The 22,369-nt window shown below is 40.6% G+C and overlaps 1 protein-coding gene across 4 annotated transcripts in view; it reads right to left on the bottom strand.

Moving 5' to 3' along the window:
- TEX26 (testis expressed 26) overlaps positions 1–18,777 on the bottom strand; it is a 38,053-nt gene extending 19,276 nt beyond the window's left edge. Inside the window, exons 1-3 of one of the 4 annotated variants that reach the window (XM_064361792.1) lie at positions 18,657–18,777; positions 12,029–12,113; positions 1,246–1,411 (exon numbers count right to left, since the gene is read on the bottom strand). In XM_064361792.1, coding sequence (XP_064217862.1) covers positions 1,246–1,411; positions 12,029–12,113; positions 18,657–18,717 — 312 coding nt within the window. In that variant the 5' untranslated portion in view covers positions 18,718–18,777. The remainder of the gene's footprint in view (positions 1–1,245; positions 1,412–12,028; positions 12,114–18,656) is intronic. The other 3 variants (XM_064361794.1, XM_064361793.1, XM_064361795.1) reach the window with 3 other exon arrangements.
- Between the last annotated feature and the right edge of the window lie 3,592 nt (positions 18,778–22,369).

Here is a 22,369-nt window from a genome sequence, read left to right as displayed (position 1 = left end):
TCACTACAACTGAACATTGCCTTTTGTGATGGGAGAAGGGCATAGAAAGCCAAGAAAACACATAGGGAGAATCAGTTATTTCCATCTAGGGGAGAAGGGACTTAGAGGTAGCTTTCTTTAATCTGAACCTTGAAGAAATACGGGGGTTCCCTCAGTGCACGGGATAGGGGCATTCTAGGTAGAGGCAACAGAATGATTTAAAAAATAGAGGTTTGAGAGTGCACAAAACTCAAGGCTAAGCACAAGTACTTGTACCTGGCTGTTCACAGCAGCACAATTCACAATAGTCAAAAGGTGGAAACAAGCCAAAGATGCATTGATGGATGCACGGACAGACAAACTGGTATGTCCACGGGAGAGAACACTAGTCAACTGTGACAAAGAATTGCAGGTACTGGTATTTGCTACATGGATGCTACATGGGTGGTGTTCATAACAGTGCTTTTCCTGTCACCTTTCTAGTCAGATAATTTCTTAGATGATGAACCTTGAAAACATTATGCTAAGTGAAAAGAAGCCAAACACCAAAGGTCACCTGTTGTTGATTCTGCATATAAAATATCCACAAAAGGTAATCCACAGAGGTAGAAAGCAGACGGCGGGGAGTAATTGCTAATGGGTATAAGGTTTCCTTCTAGGATGATGAAAATGTTTTGAAACAAAAAGAGAGGTGATGGCTGCACAACACTATATATGTACTAAATGCCACTGAATTGTTCACTTTAAAAGTTAATTTTATATTATGTAAATTTCACCTGAATTTTTTTTTTTTGAGACAGAGTCTTGCTCTGTGGCCCAGGCTGAAGTGCAGAGGCACAATCTCGGCTCACTGCAACCTCCACCTCCCAGGTTTAAGCAATTCTCCTGCCTCAGCTTCCTGAGTAGCTGGGATTACAGGTGCGTGCCACCACACCCGGCTAATTTTTGCATGTTTAGTAGAGAAGGGGTTTCACCACATTGTCCAGGCTGGTCGCTAACTCCTGACCTCAGATGATCCACCCACCTCTGCCTCCCAAAGTGCTGAGATTACAGGGGTGAGCCAATTTTTTACAAGTCTTTAAAAAAAAAAAAAAAACTCTTAGGGGATAGAACATAAGTGATTAGAATGTGAGAAGATAGATAGGAAATAGTCTAAAAAGAACCATATATCCTGTGACTGTAGAAGCTGAAAGATCTTTGTGACATAAACTCTCACGGGTTGTTGATACAGCATTAAATTCAACACATATGTAGATATTATCTTACTTCGTTGAGATGAGTTTTTTGGCTCTTGATTCCTCTTGAAGTCTCAGTTTTGATCAAATCTTCTTTAGAGTATGATTTCCAAGTGTACTCATCATTATATTGTGTCTGATTGAGAATAGGATCGCTAAGTGAATATGTATATCCTAATCTTCTGATACTGTTTTTGCTACCAAAAAAACCCAGCAGAAATTAGAGTTAGATGTTAAATGACAAATCTCACAAAAGTTCACATGTCAAATCATTTTCTTTTTACATTTTAAAAAAAATTGATTGGCATAAGAGTTGATGCCAGAAATAATTTAATTTCAGGTTTTCCTTGAAGGAAAACAATCTTGTATATTAGGATGGCTTTTAACAAAAGTACAGAGGCCTAAAATAAAATGTAAAAACATAACAATCTGAAATGTATCAATTTTTTTAAAGAGCTGAACACTCTTCAGTACAAATGGCACTTCAGTATAACCAAATAGTTGGGGAAGAAAAGCTTCTCTCTTACAGAAATCTTCCATTTGATTTCCCTTAGTCAGAAGGGAAGAACTATAAGAATTAAAATAACACTAGTTTCAAACCACTAATGAAATCACGAATCTAGGCAATGACCAGTGGTGTCCACTCACAGCCCCAAAAGAGGACCACCAGATACCAGGAGCTTCTGAATGAATACCTGCGTCACCACTTATTAAATATCTTTGCCAAAATGCAAAACTTGAATCAGATGAAGTCTTTAGACCGTTGGATTATAGGAAATACATGAAAAGAGAAATTATTTAAATGGCTACATGAAGATTAAAAAAAAAATCCCAGAACAATGATTCTGTTTCTTCAACAAAGAATTTGTTAGGAAAAAAAAAAGAAGAAGAAAATTCTCTCTCTCTCTTTTTTAAGATTAAATGAGGTAAGAGACAAATAACCAAATGAAATGTGTGGACCTTTTTTGGATTCAATTTCAAACCACTGCCTTTTTAAAAAAAATTATGAGACAATTGAAGAGACTTGATTGCTGATTGACTATTTTATATTAAGGAATTGGTTTTCTTAAAGGTGAGATAATAGTATTATTTTTAAAACATCCTTATCTTTTAGAGATACATACAAAATCTTTAGGATTGAAATGATACAATGCCTGGGATTTGCTTCGGTGGGAAGGATGAATGGAGACTACAGACAACAGTATCTAACCGGTGATGATCGCTGTTGCTGGGTCGTAGTGGGGGATATGTTATGTGTTCCTTTGTGTATGTTTAAAATATTTAATTTTTACTTTTTTTAAAAAGAAGGATGGGAATATTCAGATCATCTCTGTAAGAAACAAATATCTGGGAAGTTGGAAACAAACATCTAGATGATCATTCCATTGTCATTCAGATATAAACTGGAGATTTTCCATAGCGAGGGGACACCGCACAGATAGCTTCTTTTTTGTTTTTCTTTTTGAGACAGAGTCTTGCTCTGTTGCCTGTTACCTATGCTGCAGTGCAATGGTACCATCATAGCTCACTGCAGCTTCAAACTGCTGGACTCAATCTATCCTCCCACCTCAGCCTCCCAAGTAGCTAGGACTTGCAGGCCTGTACCACCATGTCCAGCTGACTTATTCTTTATTTTTATTTTTTGAGATAGGGTCTCACTATGTTGCCCAGGCTAGTCTTGAACTTGTAGCCTCAAGCATTCCTCCCACCTCAACCTCCCAAACAGCTGGGACTACAGGCACATGCTACAGACTGGGATTACAGCTGTGAGTCACCACACTTAGCCACAAAAAGCTGTAAAAGAATCAATTTTCAGATCTCAATTTCTCAATATGCTCTTTCCTAGAACATATCCGCCTGAGAACAAACCTGCATAAGCATGTGGGTTTTTTCTTCCTACACTGCTTGCCTGATTCTGCTTTCCCCATTTCACCACAGGCTTTTTCTATGGTGCATTGCTGTGGGGGATAAGCCTCCAACCACGGCAGGGGCCCCAGTGAAGGAATACATGGTCAGAGTGATTTCAGGGATACCTCCTTGTAATCCAGGTTTCACTGGGAACCACTTGCCTGGGGGTGTGATCTCATTGTCATGTGTATTTCTATAGAGTGAAGACTGTGCTATGCCCAGAGTACTAGGTCTGTGTGGGGAGGGTCTGAATTTCGGTATGTCATAGAGCGTGGCTGAGTGTAACATCTGGTTTTCTATCTCCTAACAATGACAAAATGTTCATCTCTTTTTAGGGAGAGGCCTCTGAGAAAAGAACAGAGAATGTAGAATGCTCAAAGTTACTCCTTTCCTCCCACATTTAAAGACAGGCATTTATCAGCTTATCTCTAGGACATGTAATTAGCTGGAAAGAAAAGCAGCTCTGAGGTGGTGAAGCAGCAGGGGTTGGTCATGCTGATTACTTTAATAACCAGAATCTTTCCTTTTTTTTTTTTTTTTTTTTTTTTTTGTGAGATAGAGTCTCCCTCTGTCACCCAGGCTGGAGCAACCTCCACTTCCTGGTTCAAGCGATTCTCCTGTCTGAGCCTCCCGAGTAGCTGGGACAATGGGCACATGCCACCACACCAGGCTAATTTTTGTATTTCTAGTAGAGACTGGGTTTCACTATATTGGGGTCAGGCTAGTCTTGAACTCCTGACTTTAGGTGATCAACCCGCTGCAGCCTCCCAAAGTGCTGGGATTACAGGCATGAGCCACCACGCTGAGCCCAGAATTTTTTCTGAGACACTTAAATTTTTAAAGATTCATTGGATAAAACTAACGAATAGGAATCTTGTGGTTTTTTTTTTCAGATTTTGTATTAATCATTCAATAAAGTATTTAAACTTTATTCTGAATCCAATCATGTTACAAAATATTTATTCGAATACAGCCAATTTTCATGTTATTTTATGTTGTAAAATATTTAACAATAAATGAAAGTATAGGCTAACCTGCCAGACCAATTTTAATTTTCACTATATGTAACTTTCTCTCATTGAATAATAGTAAATATTTGATTTGAGGTCTGATGAAATTAATGAAAATTGTTTCTGTTTTTATACATGATTATTATTTAATTATTCCCAAAGGAAAGCAGCAGAATTCTATATACATGAGCATATATTTAAGAAACATCATGCTTTTATTATACTTTTCACAAATAATGTATGCATTTAGCTACACATTTTATTGTATTATTTTTGGATATAATGCAATAAAATGTGTAGCTAAATGTATAAGTTACTTGGATATAATACTATACTATACTAAAACTCCTTTTTTTCGCATCGACTAATGTATATATATATATATGAACAAGGTTTCTTAACATTAGAATCTATAAATTGAAAAAAGAGAGAAGCAGAAAAAGATTGATGCCGAGTACAGTTTCAGTCTAAAAATAACAACACTCAAAACTAGATATATGAACTAATTGAAAACAAAACAGCCACATTTATCTCATTAAGATGCAGTTGCAAAAAATTTACTTTTTGTATTTCATAATTATGAATATTTATAATGTATTTATTGCTTTGAGCAATTGTATCCTAAAGTAATTGTGATAACTCAATACTTAGGGTCATATAACACGTTTAAAAATTAATTTCAATTAATATACTAAAATAATTGCAAAGAAGCATAATAGAGTGATCAATAAATTGCTTTCAAACATAAAATATATTCAAGCAGGGAAAAATTCTATGGAGGAAGTGGAGTGGGAATGAGAGTTCAAGAAGAAAAATAAATGAAATAAATTATCAAAGAAGAGCTTATTTGTGTATTTATTTAAAGATCATGGCAGGCATTAATTTGCTAAAGCATTCAGAGTATTCACTGGTTTTATAGAAAAGTTTTATTTTAAAATGTCAATATACAGGATGGGGAGGAAGTTTAATCTTTTGCAGCTATTTAAATTTATGTTGTCATTTGACAAAGCCATCATACAAAGACTCTCTATAACCAAGGAACTTATACAGATTCTTCACCCCTGAAGGCACCAAGAGCCACATTAGGCTATAATAAACTGTAAACATTAAAGTCACATCCTTAAGGGAAAAAAAAGAAATTAAAAAAAATCAAACCAAAAATAAATTCAAGAAAAATTAGAATAAATAGTCCAACCAAATGAGAAGGAACCAGAAAAATAATACTGGCAATATGACAAAACAAGGTTCTATAACATCCCCAAAAGATCACACTAGCTCTCCAGCAATGGATCTAAACTCAAATGAAATCTTTGAAGTAGCAGATAAAGAATTCAAAAATTTGATTATTAAGCTACTCAAGAAGATACCAGAGAAAGGGGAAAACCAACATAAAGAAATTTAAAAACTCAGGATATGAATAAAAAATTTTCTAAAGAAAATATTTTTTTAAAAATCAGAACTTCTGGAAATGAAAGTCACATTTAGGGAATGACAAAATGCAGTGGAAAGTTCTAACAGACTAGAACAAGCAGAAGAAAAAAAGTTAGAGCTAGAAGACAAGGCTTTTGAATTAACCTAGACAAAAAAAAAAAAGAAAAAAGAAAAAGAAAAAAAGAAATGAGCAAAATCTCCAAGAAACAGGGAATTATGTAGAATGGCCAAATCTAAGAGTAATTGGTGTTCTGAGAGAGAAGAGTAAGTGAAAAGTTTGGAAAAATCATTTGAGGGAATAATTGAGGAAAACTTCCCTGAGCTTGCTAGAGATTTAGATATCCAAATACAAGAAGCTCAAAGAACTCCTGGGAGATTCATCACAAAAAAGACTTCACCAACACCTACAGTCAGCAGGCTATCCTAAAGTCAATGTGAAGGAAATAATTCTGAGAGCACTGAGACAAAAACATCAGGTAAACTATTAAAAAACAACAACAATAACAACAAAAACTTATCAGAGTAACAGCAGACTTTTCTGCAGAAATCTTACAAACCAGAAGGGATTAGGGTCCTATCTTTAGCCTCCTTAAAGAGAGTAACTGTCAGTCAAGAATTTTTTTATCCAGAAAAACTAAGTTTTATAAATGAAGGAGAAATAAATTCATTTTCAGACAAACAAATGCTGAGGGTATTTGTCAGTACCAGGCCAGCCCTACAAGAAATGCTACAAGGAGTTCTAAATTCTGAAACAAAAGATCAATATGCACCAGAACAGAACCTTTTGAAAGGGCCTATAAAACAATAGCACAATGAAGAAAACAAAGTATCTAAGTAACAATTAACATGATGACTGGAACAGTATCTCACATCTCAATATGAACATTGAACATAAATGGCCTAAATACTCCACTTAAAAGGTAGATTGGCAGAATGGATTTAAAAAAAAAATCACAAAACACAAAATATCTGCTGTCTTCAAGAGACTCACCTAAAACATAAGGATTCATATAAAACCATGGAAAAGGGGTGGAAAAAGATATTCCATGCAAATGAAAACCAAAAGCAAGCTGGAGTAGCTATTCTTACATCAGATAAAACAGACTTTAAAGCAACAGTAGTAAAAACAGACAAAGAAGGTCATTACATAATGATGAAAGGATCAATCCAACAAGAAGATATTACAATCCTACGTTTGTATGCTTCTAACACTGGAGCTCCCAGATTCATAAAATGTTTACTACTGGATCCAAGACATGAGATAAACAGCAACACAATAATAGTGGGGGATTCCAACACTCCATTGACAGCAGTAGACAGATCATTGAGACAGAAAGTCAACAAAGAAATAATGGACTTAAACTACACCCTAGAACAAATGGACCTAACAAATATTTACAAAAGATTCCACTTAAGAATTGCAGAATGTATATTTTTCTCATCAGCACCTGGAACAGTCTCCAATATAGACCATACAATAGGGCATAAAACAAGTCTCAATAAATTTTAAACAATCAAAGTCATGTCAAGTATCTTCTCAGATCACAGTGGAATAAAACTAAAAATCAACTCCAAAAGGAACCCTCAAAACTATACAAATACATGGAAATTAAACAATCTGGTCTTGCATGATATTCGGGTTAACAACAAAATCAAAATGGAAATTTAAAAATTCTTTGAAATAAATGATAATAGTGACACAAGTTATCAAAACTTCTGGGATACAGTAAAAGCAGTGCTAAGAGGAAAGTTTATAGCACTAAATGCCTACAGCAAAAAGTCTGAAAGATCACAAATTGACTACCTAATTTCATACTTCAAGGAACTGTAGAAACAAACAAACAACAACAACAACAACAACAAAAAACTAAACCCAAAGCTAGTACAGGAAAAGAAATAAGATCAGAGCAGAACAAAATAAAATTAAAACAATAACAACAAAAAATAAATATCAATGAAACAAAAAGCTGGCTGTTTGAAAAGGTAAAATTGATAGACCATAAACTAGATTAACCAAGAAAAGAAGAGAGAATATTCAAATAACCTCTATTAGAAATGGAACTGAAGACGTTTCAATTGACACCACAGAATTGTGAAAGATCATTCAAGACTACTATGAGCACCTCAGTGCACTCAAACTAGAAAATCCAGAAAAAATGAATAAATTCTTGGAAACATACAAGCCTTCTAGATTAAATCAGGAAGAAATAGAAACCTTGAACAGACCAATAACACGCAGTGAGATTGAATCAGTAAGAAAAAAATTGTTGACTTCAAAAAAAGCCCAGGGCCAGATGGATTCACAGCTGAATTCTGCCAGACATTCAAAGAAAAATTGGTGCCAATCCTACTGAAACTATTCCAAAAGATTGAGAAGGAGGGAATCCTCTCCGACTCATTTTATGAAGCCAGTATCACTCTGATACCAAAATCAGAAATATTGGTCTATAGAAGACTGTAGACCAATATCATGATGCAAAAATCCTCAACAAAATACTAACTAATGGAATTCAATAGCAACATCAAAAATAATATGCAATAATCAAGTTGGTTTTATCCCAGTGATGCAGGCATGCTTTAATATATGCAAGTCAATAAAGGTGATATATCATATAAACAGAATCAAAAACCAAAAATCATATGATCATTTCAATAGATGTTAAAAAAAAAGCATTCAGTATAATCCAGCATCCTTTTATTATAAAAAACCCTCAACAAACTAGGCATCAAAGGAATATACCTCAAAATAGTAACAGCCATCTATGACAAAACCACAGCTTCTATTTCACCAAATGTAGGAAGTTGAAAGCATTGCCTCTGAGGCCTGCAACAAGAAAAGGATGCCCACTTCCACCATTTCTATTCAACATGGTACTGGAAGTCCTAGTCAGACCAATCAAGCAAGAGAAAGAAATAAAGCGTATTCATGTTCAAAAAGAGAAAGTCAAATTATTGTTGTCTGCTGATAATATGATCATATACCTAGAGTTTGGATAAATTAATTCAGTAAAGTCTAAAGTTACAAAATCAATGTACGTACATCAGTAGCACTGCTGTATGTGACAATGACCAAGCTGAGAATCAAATCAATAGCTCAATCCCTGTACAACAGCTGCATAAAATAAAACAAAATACCTAGGAATATACCCAGCCAAGGGGGTGAAAGATCTCTGCAAGGGAACTACAAAACACTACTGAAAGAAATCATAGGTGACACAAGCAAATGAAAACACATCCCACGAATGCATTTCATGGATTGCAAGAATCAATATCATGAAAATAACTATACTGCCCAAAGCAATCTACAGAGTCAATGCAATTCTTACCAAAATACCAACATCATTTTTCACCGAATTAGAAAAAACAATCCTAAAATTCCTATGGAACCAAAAAAGAACCCAAATAGTCAAAGCAATTGTAAGTAAAAAGAATAAATCAGAAGGTATCATATTACTGAACTTCAAATTATTCTACAAGGCTGTAGTTACCAAAAGAGCATGGTACTGGTAAAAACAAAACAAAACAAAACAAACGAACGAACAAACAAAAAACCGCATTGACCACTTGACCAATGGAACAGAATAGAGAACACATAAATAAAGCCAAACACTTAACAAACAAATGATCCCTGACAAAGCACACAAAAACATAAATTTGGGAAAGGACATCATATTTAATAAACGGTGCTGGGGAAATTGGTTAGCATCCCTCACAAAAATCAACTCAAGATGGATCCAACGCTTAAAAACCTGAAACCATAAAAATTCTAGAAGATAACAGGGGAGAAACTCTTCTGGACATTGGCTTAGGCAAATAATCCATGACTAAGACCCCAAAAGCAAATGAAACAAAATAAATAAATAAATAAATGAGACCTGATTTAACTAAAATGCTGCTGTACAGCAAAAGGAATAATCAGAGTAAACAGAAAACCCACAGAATGGGAGAAAAATATTTGCAAACTATGCATCTAACAAAGGACTAACATCCAAAATCTACATGGATCTCAAAGAAATCATCAAGAAAAAAAATCCCATCAAAATGTGGGTAAATGACATGAACAGACACATCTCAAAAGAAGGTATACAAATGGCCAACAAACATATGAAAAAAATGCTCAACATCACTAATCATCCGGGAAATACAAATGAAAACTGCAATGAATTACCACCCTACTCCTGCAAAAAGTATTATTAAGCTTAATTATTAAAAAGTCAAAACACAATAGATGCTGGCATTGATGTGGTGAAAAAGGAACACTTATACACTGATGGTGGGAGCATAAATTAGCACAAACTCTATGGAAAACAGTATGAAGATTTCTTAAAGAACTAATGGTAGATCTACCATTTGATCCAGCAATCCCACTACTGGGTATCTACCCAAAGGAAAATAAGTCATTTTATTAAAGAGACAACTATATGTATGCTTATCTTAGTACAATTCACAATTTTAAAGATAATAGAACCAACCTAAGTGCCCATTGATGAGTGAGTGGATTAAAAAAATGTGGTATGTATACACCGTGGGATACTACATAGCCATAAAGAAGAATAAAATAATGTCTTCTGCAGGAATTTGGATGGAGCTGGAGGCCATTATTCTAAGTGAAGTAACTCAGGAATGGAAAACCAAATACTATATGTTCTCACTTATAAGTGGGAGCTAAGGTATGGGTACCCAAAGGCATACAGGGTGACATAATGGACTATGGAGACTCAGAAGTGGGGAGGGAGGTGGAAGGGGTGAGGAATATAAAACTACATATGAAATACAATGTACACTACTTGGGTGATGGGTACCCTAATATCTCAGACTTCACCATTATACAATTCATCCATGTCACCAAAAACCGTGTGTGCCCCAAAAGCTATTGAAATAAAAAAAGTTAAAATTTTTATACTGAAAACGTCTATGAGAACTTTATAAACATGCAAATTCAAACACCACTAACCTAGACTCCCTAAGTTACCTATTTGTTTTTGGCTTTCATCTCCAATGTTTCTTCTTCAGGCAACTGTTACAGTCATATACCTTGCACATTCATTAATCAGATGATAAAATGTCCCAGTTACGGGACTCACTGGGATAGCTAGTAACTCAGAAATCTGGAATCTTGTAGCCTTGTACTTTTTGGAAATCTATCATATACTATGGTGGAAAAAATAAATGAAAATGACTAATTTCTTTGTGTTAGTCACTGTCCTAGTGGTTTGTGTCCTCAGAACAGCCTCTTTAGGCAGGTATCATTGTCCCCATTTCACCAATGACAAAACTGAGCCCCAGATGGCTTGTTACTTGCCTAAGGTAGCAGAGATAATACAGCAGGGGGCTGTGGCTAGAAGCCATTTTTTCTAACACCACAGCCATGGTCTTACCAATACTCCATTCCACTTCTCAATAACTTGAACTATTAAGGTGAAAAGAGTCTCATTCTGTCGCCCAGGCTGGAGTGCAGTGGCGCAATCTTGGCTCACTGCAATCTCTGCCTCCCAGGTTTAAGCAATTCTCCTGCCTCAGCCTCCTGAGTAGATGGGATTACAGGTGCCCACCACCACCCCTGGCTAACTTTTGTATTTTAGGTAGAGACAGGGTTTCACCATGTTGGCCAGGCTTAAAGTAAAAAGATTCTTACTGGAAACAATTCACAGAATGAACATGATAATTGAAGGCTCTGTATGCTGATTTCATACCTACTAGTGACACGGTGAAAGATGATGGGGCTCCCCTAATGCCACTCTCACTCACCAACTGATGAGTTTAGAAGCTTAGAAAGGCAGCTGATGTTTAGAAACTCCCACTACCCTCAGCTCAGGTTGAATTGGAGAAGCTGAAGCCAATATTGCAGTATCTGGAGGAGTGGAGATAAGAATAGGGGGAGAGTGGCCTTCTCCAGCTTCCACAGATAGACTTGGTGATGCTGTGATAACAAGTATTTATTCATTCATTTATCTATTCACTCAATTGCTATTGCCTGCCTACTATACATTAGGGAAAGGATTCAAGTCACATGAATGTTTAGGTAGCACAATCTTTTTTTTTTTTTTTAAAATAGAGATGGGGTTTCACCATGTTGGCCAAGCTGGTCTCAAACTCCTGGCCTCAAGTGATCCACCCACCTCGGCCTCCCAAAGTGCTAGGATTACAGGCGTGAGCCACCGTGCCCGACCTAGGTAGCACAATCTTATTAACAGATATATTGAGTCTGCTGTAAACCACAATACACAATAACTTTATGAAAAATCAGTGGCCATTTTCTTGGTTTTCCTATAGGAAGTTTGGATACTGTTTGAGGGTGGAGGTATCACTGATACTTGGAAGAGAGCTGTGTACACAGTAACTCCTACCCAAGTGCATTTTTATGAGGCTTCTCTAATTACTGTCTATGTATTTGTATTCTGAGTCATAAAAGACAAGTTAACAAATTAAAACATGTATATCAATCCAACTCAAATAATGATCTACCGAATTAAAGCAGGCACCACTCCTGCTTTAGGCACGAATGCAGTCCTCATAGTGGTAGCATAGGAATCCCAATGGAGGTCACCTGCTAAAAGTAAAATAAAGCATTTTTAAATGTGGCAGACCAGAATATTTTGATGAAACGTTGTTTTAACAATTAAGATAATTTTGCAAGAGAAAAAAACATTCTGGATAATAATTTACCTTTAGAGTCTAAGGAATAAAGATCAACATACAGCCTCTAATAGGAATAACCTCGAGTTATGTGTGCTTCACCCCAAAATAAAAGATAGTTCTACTGTTTGTCCTGAGCATTCATGTGTGCTATTTTAAAGAATTAAAGACAGACATAAAAATATAAAGAGGAAAGTAGTTCATTTGAAATTCTATCATCTTAAGAGACCCACTATTGTGTTTTACTCACCAACTTTACATGCATCATATTAGATGTACATATAGACACATGAAATGATTTTACACACAGGAGATTATATCACACACATCAGGTTTTATAATGGACACCTCCTTACTTTTTCCTTTCCCTACCATTGCCATACTCCTTCCTATCCCTTCTTCCAGGCAGCACATGTTAACAATTGTGCCTGTTTCTTTGCATACATGTGGAGGTAATCACATGCAGGTTTATACATAGACATATTGGGTTTCAGCTCTCAATCTTTTGTTTCACAAAAGTGGGCGCATATAACACAAAGTGTCTTTGTCTTCTATCTGTCACTAACATTGTCTGATGGAAAACACTTCCAACTCATCTGGCATAGTTTTAATTCATGTCTTGTAATGGTTGTGCAAAATTCTGCGATGTAGATGCTATTTGAAGCTATGAGAGTAGGGAGGTCAATGAAGGAGAGCGTAGACTTGGAGCAGAAGTTCCAAGGCTGAGACCTGGAACACTCCAGTGTCAAGAATTTGGAGAAAAAAAGGAGGAGCCAATGAAGGGATTGAAAAGAACTGTCAGCAAGGTGAGAAAGAAACCAGGAGCCAGTGGCATCCTGACAGTCAAAGAAAGTGTCCCAGAGAAGGGAGTCAATTACTGCTGATAGTTCCAGGAGGATGCCAGCTGAGAATTTACCATTAGGTAGTGCTATTGTTTGAATGTGTCCCCCAAATTTTATATATTGGAAACTTAATCCCCAAATGTGTATGTTGATAGCATTTGGAGGTGGGGCCTTTGGTAGGTAATTAAGATTAGATAAGATAATCAGAGAGTGGTCCCCATGATGGAACTGGTAGCTTTATAAAAAGAGGATGAGAGACCTGGGCTACCACACTCTCGCCCTCTCACTGTGCAATGCCCTCCACCATGTTACGATGCAGCTAATAGGCGCTCACTAGATGCCATAGCGTGCTCTTGGACTTTCCAGCCTCTAGAACCATTAGCTAAATAGTATTCTTTTCCTTATAAATTACCCAGCATGTAGTATTCTGTTATAGCAACAGAAAGTGGACTAAGACAGGTAGACACCAGCAACAACACTATTTGCCCCAATCTCCCATTGTTAACAAAGTACCACCAAATTTCTTAGGAATATATATGTTAAATTTAAAATCTAGTCATTCTCTCATTCTTCACATCTGGGTAGTTACCTGCTGCTTTTTATATGTCATGAGAACCTGGGTTGAACATCTCTACTTTTTGGATACATGATACGTTCTCTAGGATCTATCACTGCCTCCCTAGAATACTGTAGCCACCCCATTGCCTGTATTTGTTCTCCTTCATGTGTCCTACTACAGTTGCTACTAAGCATCTTTCTTCAATTTCCCAATTTTTTTTTTTTTTGAGATGGAGTTTCGCTCTCGTTACCCAGGCTGGAGTGCAATGGTGCGATCTCAGCTCACCGAAACCTCCACCTCCTGAGTTCAGGCAATTCTCCTGCCTCAGCCTCCTGAGTAGCTGGGATTACAGGCATGCGCCACCATGCCCAGCTAATTTTTTGTATTTTTAGTAGAGACGGGGTTTCACCATGTTGACCAGGATGGTCTCGATCTCTTGACCTTGTGATCCACCCGCCTCGGCCTCCCAAAGTGCTGGGATTACAGGTGTAAGCCACTGCGCCAGGCCAATTTCCCAATTTTTAAAAAAGCTATATGCTACTGCTTGGCATAGGGAGCACTGGCCAAATATTTATGGTTCCTGTTACCTGTGAACCTCTTAATGTTCATCTCCTCATCTATCCCAATCAAGCCTTGTTTATAATTTAACAGACCCTCATTTCCAATCAGGATCTGATCATCTACAACTATTACCTGTGCCCTTAACCCTGGCTGAAGTCCACCTCCACTTAGAAGCCCCTAAGTCAGAGAACGGAAACCTTAGCCCCCGTATTCCCCACTCTGTACCTGTGTTTCTAATCCTGCTCTCTAATCCTGCTCTACGATAAATGATATCATTCTCCAATTTTCCTGCTTTAGTGGGAAGCACTTTATGCTTGAAAGCACTTTATCCCAATAGCAAAATTGAATGTTCTTTGTTAAAAGAATTGCAAGTGTGGACAAGTAAAAGGGAAGAAATTGTGAGTCATGCCACTTGTAGAAGAAGCCTTCTCTAACCTGGTTCGAACTTCTGCATTGGACTTGTCGAAGGATCAGGAAGGCTATTCTGCACAAAACCACATATGACTTCTCCCTCTTTTATTCTAAGTTAAACAACTCTAACAGTCCAGATCACATTTCTATTAGGCTCAGATATGCCTCAAAAAGCCTGGCAGAACTAACAGCACCCCAGGCAGCACCTCCCAATCAATCATGTGGGCAAGCATGACACGCCTCTCTGAGTTCCTGTCTAGGGTCCTATCCCTTCTGAAGATAGACTGGCAACTGGGGTCACCAATTGCTAGGTGCCAGTCTCAGGAGTCTGATGGACAAGAGCAGCACACTTCACTGCTTCCAGGAACCAAGGCCACGCGAGCCTCTCACTTCCTGTGTTACTTTTGTATAGATCAGCAACTTCGTCCACTCCCTAATCCTAACCTGCTTCGATACACACTTGATCTTCAATACATCTTCCTTTAATTTCATGTTAATGATTTCCCTTACTACAACCCTTTTTGCCAGGGCAATATTTCCATGCTTTTTACCTCCATTGACAAAGCTTCTGAAAATACAGTATGCTATTGGAATTAATCTTCATTAACACAAATGTTCATTGAGAAATCTGTAATCACAGTATTCTGAAAATCTATTTCTAGTATATTCTATGCACGTCACTACTTTCTTCTGGGTGTCTCAGTGTCTTTTTCTGTAGCTCATATCTATCTTTCCTGTGATTCTGTCTTCCTGTTTCTTTCTTCTCTTATTTTCTGTTCCTCCTGCAAACCAATCCCCAAGCCGTCCCACGGACCAAGCCCTGTGCTGGCACTGGGACATAGAGTCTTGACCTGGCCTTGGAGAACTCACAGGCCAAGAGATGAGCTATGTATCCTACGAGCACAACATTAATGTAGCACTGATGTCCTATGTGTTACAGGGACCATGAAGAAGGTGCAATTCTTTTTTGCTTGGATGAGAAAATGGGGAAGCAGGGGCAGGCCCAGGGGTCATAATAGCATAGGTGGCATCTGAGCTGGGATTTAATTTGGTAGATGTTTGAAAGGTAAACATGGGACATGAAGTAAAGCAATTTATAGAGGAAGTAGTGGGAGGTATGAGAGTCTGAGACAAGATACAACAAATGGCCCCAGGTGAATGAAGCAAAGGGAAAGGTGGCTGATGACAGGTTGGCAAAGCATCCGAAAGCCTCATTCTGCTAACCTTGACAACCCACTGGATGAACATGTTTACCGTTAGGAAAATATAAAGCTTTGAAAATATTGTAAAATAGTAACTAATATGTATATTCGATTATATTTTACAAAATGTTTTCATATATATTGTTTTATTCTCTCATTTTTGTTTTGAGGATTTAAGGTACTGATAAATATAAGTTGTTTGTAGCATGCTGCATGGTGGCACTACACAAAGATAGGTCTGTGTCCTCATGCCCAAAACCTGTGAATCTGACCTTATTGGGAAAAGGAGTCTTTGCTCATGCAATTAAAGATCTCGAGATCAGGAAATCATCCTGGATTATCCTCGTGGACCCTAAATGCAATGACAAGTGTCCTCAGAAGACAGAGGCAGAGACCTGGAGTAATGAGGCCGCAAGCTAGTGTTACAGGATGTCTGGGGTGTTGATTTTTCTGGCTGGAAACATCTGTGGCTGCAATGCCTTTGCCAGCCTTTGCCAGAGTTCTTGTCCTGCGTTGAGGTACACAGACAAGTGAAGAGTGAAGAAGAGTGTTAGGGTTAGAACAGCTCAGAGGAGCGGGCAGCTCCTCTCTGTAGGCACATTGTCCAGTCGTCGAGTGCTCAGCTCTCAGCAGAGAGGAGGCCCTGGACGGTTGGCTCCTCTCCATAGGCAAGTCATTCGGAGGTCTCTGCAGATCTCTGAAGCTCTCAGCAGAGAGGGTAACTGCTCTCTGTCAGCAGGTCGTCTCTGCAGCTCTCAGTGGAGAGGGTACTCCTTCCTCTCTGCAGCTAGTTACCCCATCATCTCCAGCTATCAGCAGAGAGCATATTCCTCTACAGCTGGTGTTTCTCTTGTCTCTCCCTGCCCTCTTCATCCTCTGGTGGTCCTCTGCCCTCTTCTGGCTGAGCCCAGGGCTTTTATAGACTTCACAGGAAGGGAAGTGAATGCCAATTGGTCCACGGGCGGCCATGGGCAGGCCAGAGGAGGCATCATGAGTCCCTACTCCGGTTCCTGGTTCCCAACTGGCAGCCTGGTCCCCAGGCTTCAGGTCCTTCCTGGTCTGAGGGTGGGGTCTTACTGGGGACCCCACCCCCTTCCACCCACGACTCTGTCTGCCTCCTGCTGCCATTCATAGCCATGGTGCTTGGACTCAACCTCGCTCTGAGATTGAAGCCAGTGGAGAGAGGCCAGGCAGTGGAGCAGATACCGCTAAGCCTGCAGGGATAGATGAGTGAGGGGTGTCCTTCCTGGGGCATCCAAGGGTGCAGACTGCAGAGATGCCCAGGTCCTGTGCCTTGGAGGGTAGCCACAGGGGCACCAGGGAGCTCCAGCCCCACCAACTCGGAAGAGGTAGGGCTCCCGCTTGTCCCCGGCTCCTGGCTGCTTCATGGAGTGGGAGGCCCAGGTCTGCAGCTGTGGGTTCCACAGGGAGGCTCAGAGGCACAGGGAGGCTCAGACCCACTGTCGCAATTTGGGTGGCTGTAATCTCTTCCAGGAGAGTGGGGCTCCTGCCTGCTCCATAGAGCAGGAGGCCTGGGTCTGCAGCTGCGGTTTGGGCAGCTGTAGTGGCACAGGGAGCTCCCATCCCAACTCGGAAAGGGCAGGGCTCCCACTGACTCCATGGAGCGTGCAGCCCCAGCTGTGCTTCCCTGCTGCAGCCGGCATGATGGCAGCAGCCACTGCCATCACTAGCAGCGCCGATGGCCACCTGAAGCTGGAAGAGGCAAGAATCGCTTTTCCCATAGGGCCTATAGAGGGAGTACAGGCTTGTCCAGACCTTGATTTCAGACTCTTGACCTTCAGAGCTGTGAGCAAATACATTTTTGTTGTTTGAATCCACCAATCTGTGGGAACATACAGCAGCCACAGGAAACTAACCCAGCACCTGAGAGCGCTGTGTATAGTAATTGCTCAATAGCAGTAAGTCATCACAGTCACCATCAACCTCATCCTATTTTGGACCAAAGCTGGGCGGTGGTGACATATCAAGCCCACCTTTTGGAGGGTGGCTCTCCCAGCAGTGGGAGAGGAGGTGGCACAGAGTGGCCATTAGAGGCCCGAGCCTGGAGGTAAAGGGGGCAAAAGAGCTTTGGAGGCAGAATCGAGACCTGGTGATCAAAATGCAGTCTCAAGGAAGCTGACTTCCCTTCTAAGTTGAGCAGCTGGGACCCTCTTAACTGAACTCTCAATATCTGGAAGGTTTGAGGAGGACAAGGAGTGTGACTTTGCACATGTCGAGCTGGAGACCCTGCTCTGACACCCACATGGAACTGGCTGGTTTTAGGAGGCAAGTCCAAGTCAGAGATAAAGATTAGAGAGTTGTTGGCACTTTTATGTAGCACCTGAAGCCCCGCGGCAGGATGGGGTCATGAAGAGAACATAAGCCCAGAAGAGTCAATCTTGGAGGACTCCAACAGTGCCCAGACAAGGAGGAGACAGGGAGACAGTGGGAAAACAAGGTGGTTAGAAAGGAAAGAGGAAGGCTGGGCACGATGGCTCATGCCTGTAATCCCAGCACTTTGGGAGGCCGTGGTGGGCAGATCATGAGGTCAGGAGATCGAGACCATCCTGGCTAACACAGTGGAACCCTGTCTCTATTAAAAATACAAAAAATTAGCCAGGCACGGTGGCACACGCCTGTAGCCCCAGCTATTCTGGAGGCTGAGGCAGGAGAATCACTTGAACCCAGGAGGCAGCGATTGCAGTGAGCTGAGATTGTGCCACTGCACTCCAGCCTGGGCGACAGAGCAAGACTCCATCTCAAAAAAAAGAAAAAGAGCGAGGCCACACCCTTAAAGACCTAATCTCCCTTTTTCTCAACAGGACCCTTTCCCCAGGAAAGACCCCCGCCCCTTCTCAGGCCAGCAGACTCCGCCGTCTTACTTGGCTGGAGGTTGTGGTGGTAGAGAGAGGGATCCGGAGCCCTGGGCCCAGGTTGCTCCATTCTGCCTGAGGAGGCGGCCGCGGGGCCCTGGCTGCAGCCAGACTCTGCGCTACAGGAGCCGCAGGCCGCTTTGTGACGCGTTGCCATGGAGACAAGGGTCGGGTTCCACCGAGCTCTTCCCCGGCCAACGGGTGCTGGCCACGCAGGAGGCTTAACCTGGCCGGCGCGCGAATGGGGTGCAGAGAGCCAAGAAATGTGGCTTTGATCCTATGGATGCCTCACTTTTACATTATTTGTGTAGTTCTTGCGGTGAGCTTTCCTGACGACTGTCTTGCATGTTTCGTAAGAAAAGCAAAAAGGGAAAAGATTGAAGAGAAAGTAGTAGTGTCAGATTTTCAACTGCAAACTTTCATCCATTAGCTTTCAGCTTAAGCAAATGTGTGCAAAGTTGTCATGGGTCTTTGTAGTAAATAAGAACCAAGCAAGAAGACTGAATCTCAAGTCATCTGGTATAAATGGAAGCAGTTTCTGTGATGGTTCCACGCGGTCAGAAGGGGCATCCTGGCTTAGGGGAGGGACAGAAAGGGAAATGCATGCATGGAAACACGAGTGGGCAGGGAGGATGTGACACTCTCCTCCTCACCAGGCCATGTTCCTGGCACCAACCATAGTGATTGTGAGTGTCATTTAATTGTTCTTCTGCTCTCATAGAGGAAGCTGTGTCTTTCATCCGCATGTAAGAGTTTTCACGGATGAAGGGGGTCTTTTATCTTCCTATCTTGGGAACTACTGAAAGTGTTTCAAAGAGTCGAAGGCACTAACAACTAAAAACTCTTGTTTGCAGGATGGCAAATAAGAAAAGAAACAACTTGCCTAAACTCCCTCTGCTTATAACAAAACTGGCTGAAACCAGCTGGAACCAATATGGCCAAATGGAGTTTGTGCACAGCAAGCTTGTCGATGTCACAGCCTGAATTTCTACCACATGTTTCATACTAACTCCCTCCAAATTTGCACATGGGACCTATGAGGAAGCATGAAGAGAGAACCGTGCATGCCTGAAGGCTTCCCAGATGGCCCCTTTGCTTCCTCCACTTACCTGCTAACCCCAGAATCCACCCCTAAACCTTTTGTAAAATTACTGCCTCAAAGCCAGTACAAGAAGACAGATTTGAACTGGACTCCCGTCTCCTCAGAGGCTGACTGGCAATATAAAGCTTTTCTTTTCTCAAAGACTTGGTGTCATAGTGTTGGCTTCTAGTGCGGTGAGCCCCTTTTGCTGGCTAACACTGCCAGGTAATTTGACATACTAGGTGGTTAGTGACTACTGAATGCCTCCAGGTTACAACACAGTTATTACCCACTTGAGTGGAAAGAGAAGACAGGAAATACATACTGGAGTCGGCTGGCAACCTGTTTACAAAGCAATTTACGACAGTTCCTTATTCTTAAAGGGTTATTCTAATATAAGATCTCAGAGAAACAGTGCAGTGTGACAAAGGAGGAATTTATCAAAGGAGACAGGAAAAGCATCAAGGTAAGGATCCCAATATATATACAAAGAATTTCTTTCAAATGGAGAGCTAAACTAGAATGTTCTGAAGGTAGAGTTCTATCCATATAACACATTTTAAACTCTCATATTTGGAAGCAGTGAAGGGTGGAACACATTAGAAGGCATAGACGTTATTAAAAGGAATGAGTCTAAATTAGGATTTAGTAGTGGCATCTAAATTTAAAAAGTAGCACCCAATAACAGATTACTGTCTGGAAATGGTAGAGCTAATTAGCATAGCATAATTTAAGAGAAATGTATTTTTAAAATAGAGCAGCGAGTATATAGAATTTTGAAAGTGAATTCTTATTAATATCTTACAATTGGTCTCATTTTAGGCAAGCTGCGAAATGCTGGAATAGGCACCTAATAGAGAGCCAGAAGATCTGTCACTGCAGGCCCTTAGGGTAAGCAGGTCTTTCCCGAGCCCCAGTCTTCTTATCTGTAAGTGAGAATACCAGCACCCACTTCTCTGTGCTCTAAACCTGAAGAGTTCCAACAGTAATTTATAAATTGTAAAATCTCACGAATCTAAGGTATTGCTCTTGTTGCTATTCTGATCTTCATTCCTTTTATAGTCTTTCATTTCTGCTTCAAAGTGTATTTTTGCGTGGGTCCATTTTATGGCCAGCAGTATAGTGCTATTCCTGCCTTTGAATTCTGGTTGCCTGAGGCAACCCCTCTAAATGATTAAGTAGAGATTCCCCCCCCCCACTCCCCCCCCCCCCCCCGATTTCTTCTATCCATCAACAACTACTGACCATGAAGAGCTGATGATGGCATCGGGGCAACCCTCTGGTTACCACAGTGAACAACTTCAGAGAAGAGGAGGTGCCTGAGCTGGGTCCTCAAGGATACTTGGAGTCACCCAGGTGAACAGGGGGAGATGACACAAAGTAGGGCAAGGGCTCAGAGGCACAGAACAGTGCGTGCAGTCCTGAGACCTTTAGTAGTTTAATACTGCCATATTGTAAAGTGTGTCGGGAGAAACTGAGAGCTGGCTGGCGAGGAAGGCCTGCAGGCCATGCTGAGAAGCTTGACTTCACCTGTGCATGTGTGGGTCAAACAGTGCAGTGAAGGGGCCAGGCTGGGAGTTTAAGTAAATCCTGGCCTCATTCCAGAAGGAGGAGAGGCAAAATTCCACATCGTCCTGCCAGAGTAAGTTTCAGAAATTAAAGCATCTAGGTTACTAATTTACGTTACTGATACGCTTTTAGCAGAGTTTCCAATTGATCCAAAACAATTGAGAATAGTTGTATTGAATGGGTTAAATGGTAATTGGTTGCTTTCAGTTGAAATGATTACAGCTGGGCAAAGTGGCTCATGCTTGTAATTCCAATACTTTGGGAGGCTGAGGCAGGAGGATCCTCTGAGCCTAGTAGTTCAAGACCAGCCTGGACAACATAGGGAGACCCCCATCTCTACGAAAAATGAAAAAATTAGCCAGACGTGGTGACACATACGCTTAGTCCCAGCTACTTGGGAGGCTGAGGTGGGAGGATCGGTTGAGCCCAGGAGTTTGAGGCTGCAGTGTGCTGTGGTGGTGCCACTGCACTCCAGCCTGGATGACAAACTCCATCTCCAAAAACAAAAAATGTGTTACTATGAGTTTCTTACTGCACGTACACACACACACAAACACACACACAGAGAACATGATATGAAGTAGTAAAGACTGGGATGGGAGGTAAGGGTGGAAAGACAGCAAATATGGAACACTCAAGTTTTAACTATAAAGGAGAAGAAAACCTCTAGCCATGGGAAGAGGAGGGGCTCAAGTAGAGAGTTATTACTTAAAACAGGGGAGGAGTAACCAAATTCCTAGGCCCAGGATCAGGAGCAGAAAGAGAGCTTGAAGCTATAGGAGAGAGCAGATGGGGCCTAGGCCTGGAGAAGATCATTGTGCTGGAGAGCCGCTCCCCAATCTGAGTGGGCATACGTGCCCCTGGGTGTCTGTGAGCACATGAATTCAGATTCAGGAAGTCAGGCAGAGCCTGAGCTGCTGTATTTCTAACAATATCCCAGGTTATTCATAGAGGTTGAGATGGACAGATGTAGAGCCTTGCTGTGCTCCAGTAACCTCAGCAGCACCTTGTTAGAAATGTAGACGTTCAGGCCCCGCCCAGAGCTGCTGAATCAGGATCTGCACTCTATCCA

The sequence above is a fragment of the Aotus nancymaae genome, unplaced genomic scaffold (assembly GCF_030222135.1).
Source record: "Aotus nancymaae isolate 86718 unplaced genomic scaffold, 86718_ANA_hifiasm-v0.15.2.pri h1tg000043l, whole genome shotgun sequence".
NCBI classification, from domain to species: Eukaryota; Metazoa; Chordata; class Mammalia; order Primates; family Aotidae; genus Aotus; species Aotus nancymaae.
Note: the sequence above shows the minus strand (reverse complement) of the source record. Positions and strands in the feature narration are given on the sequence as shown.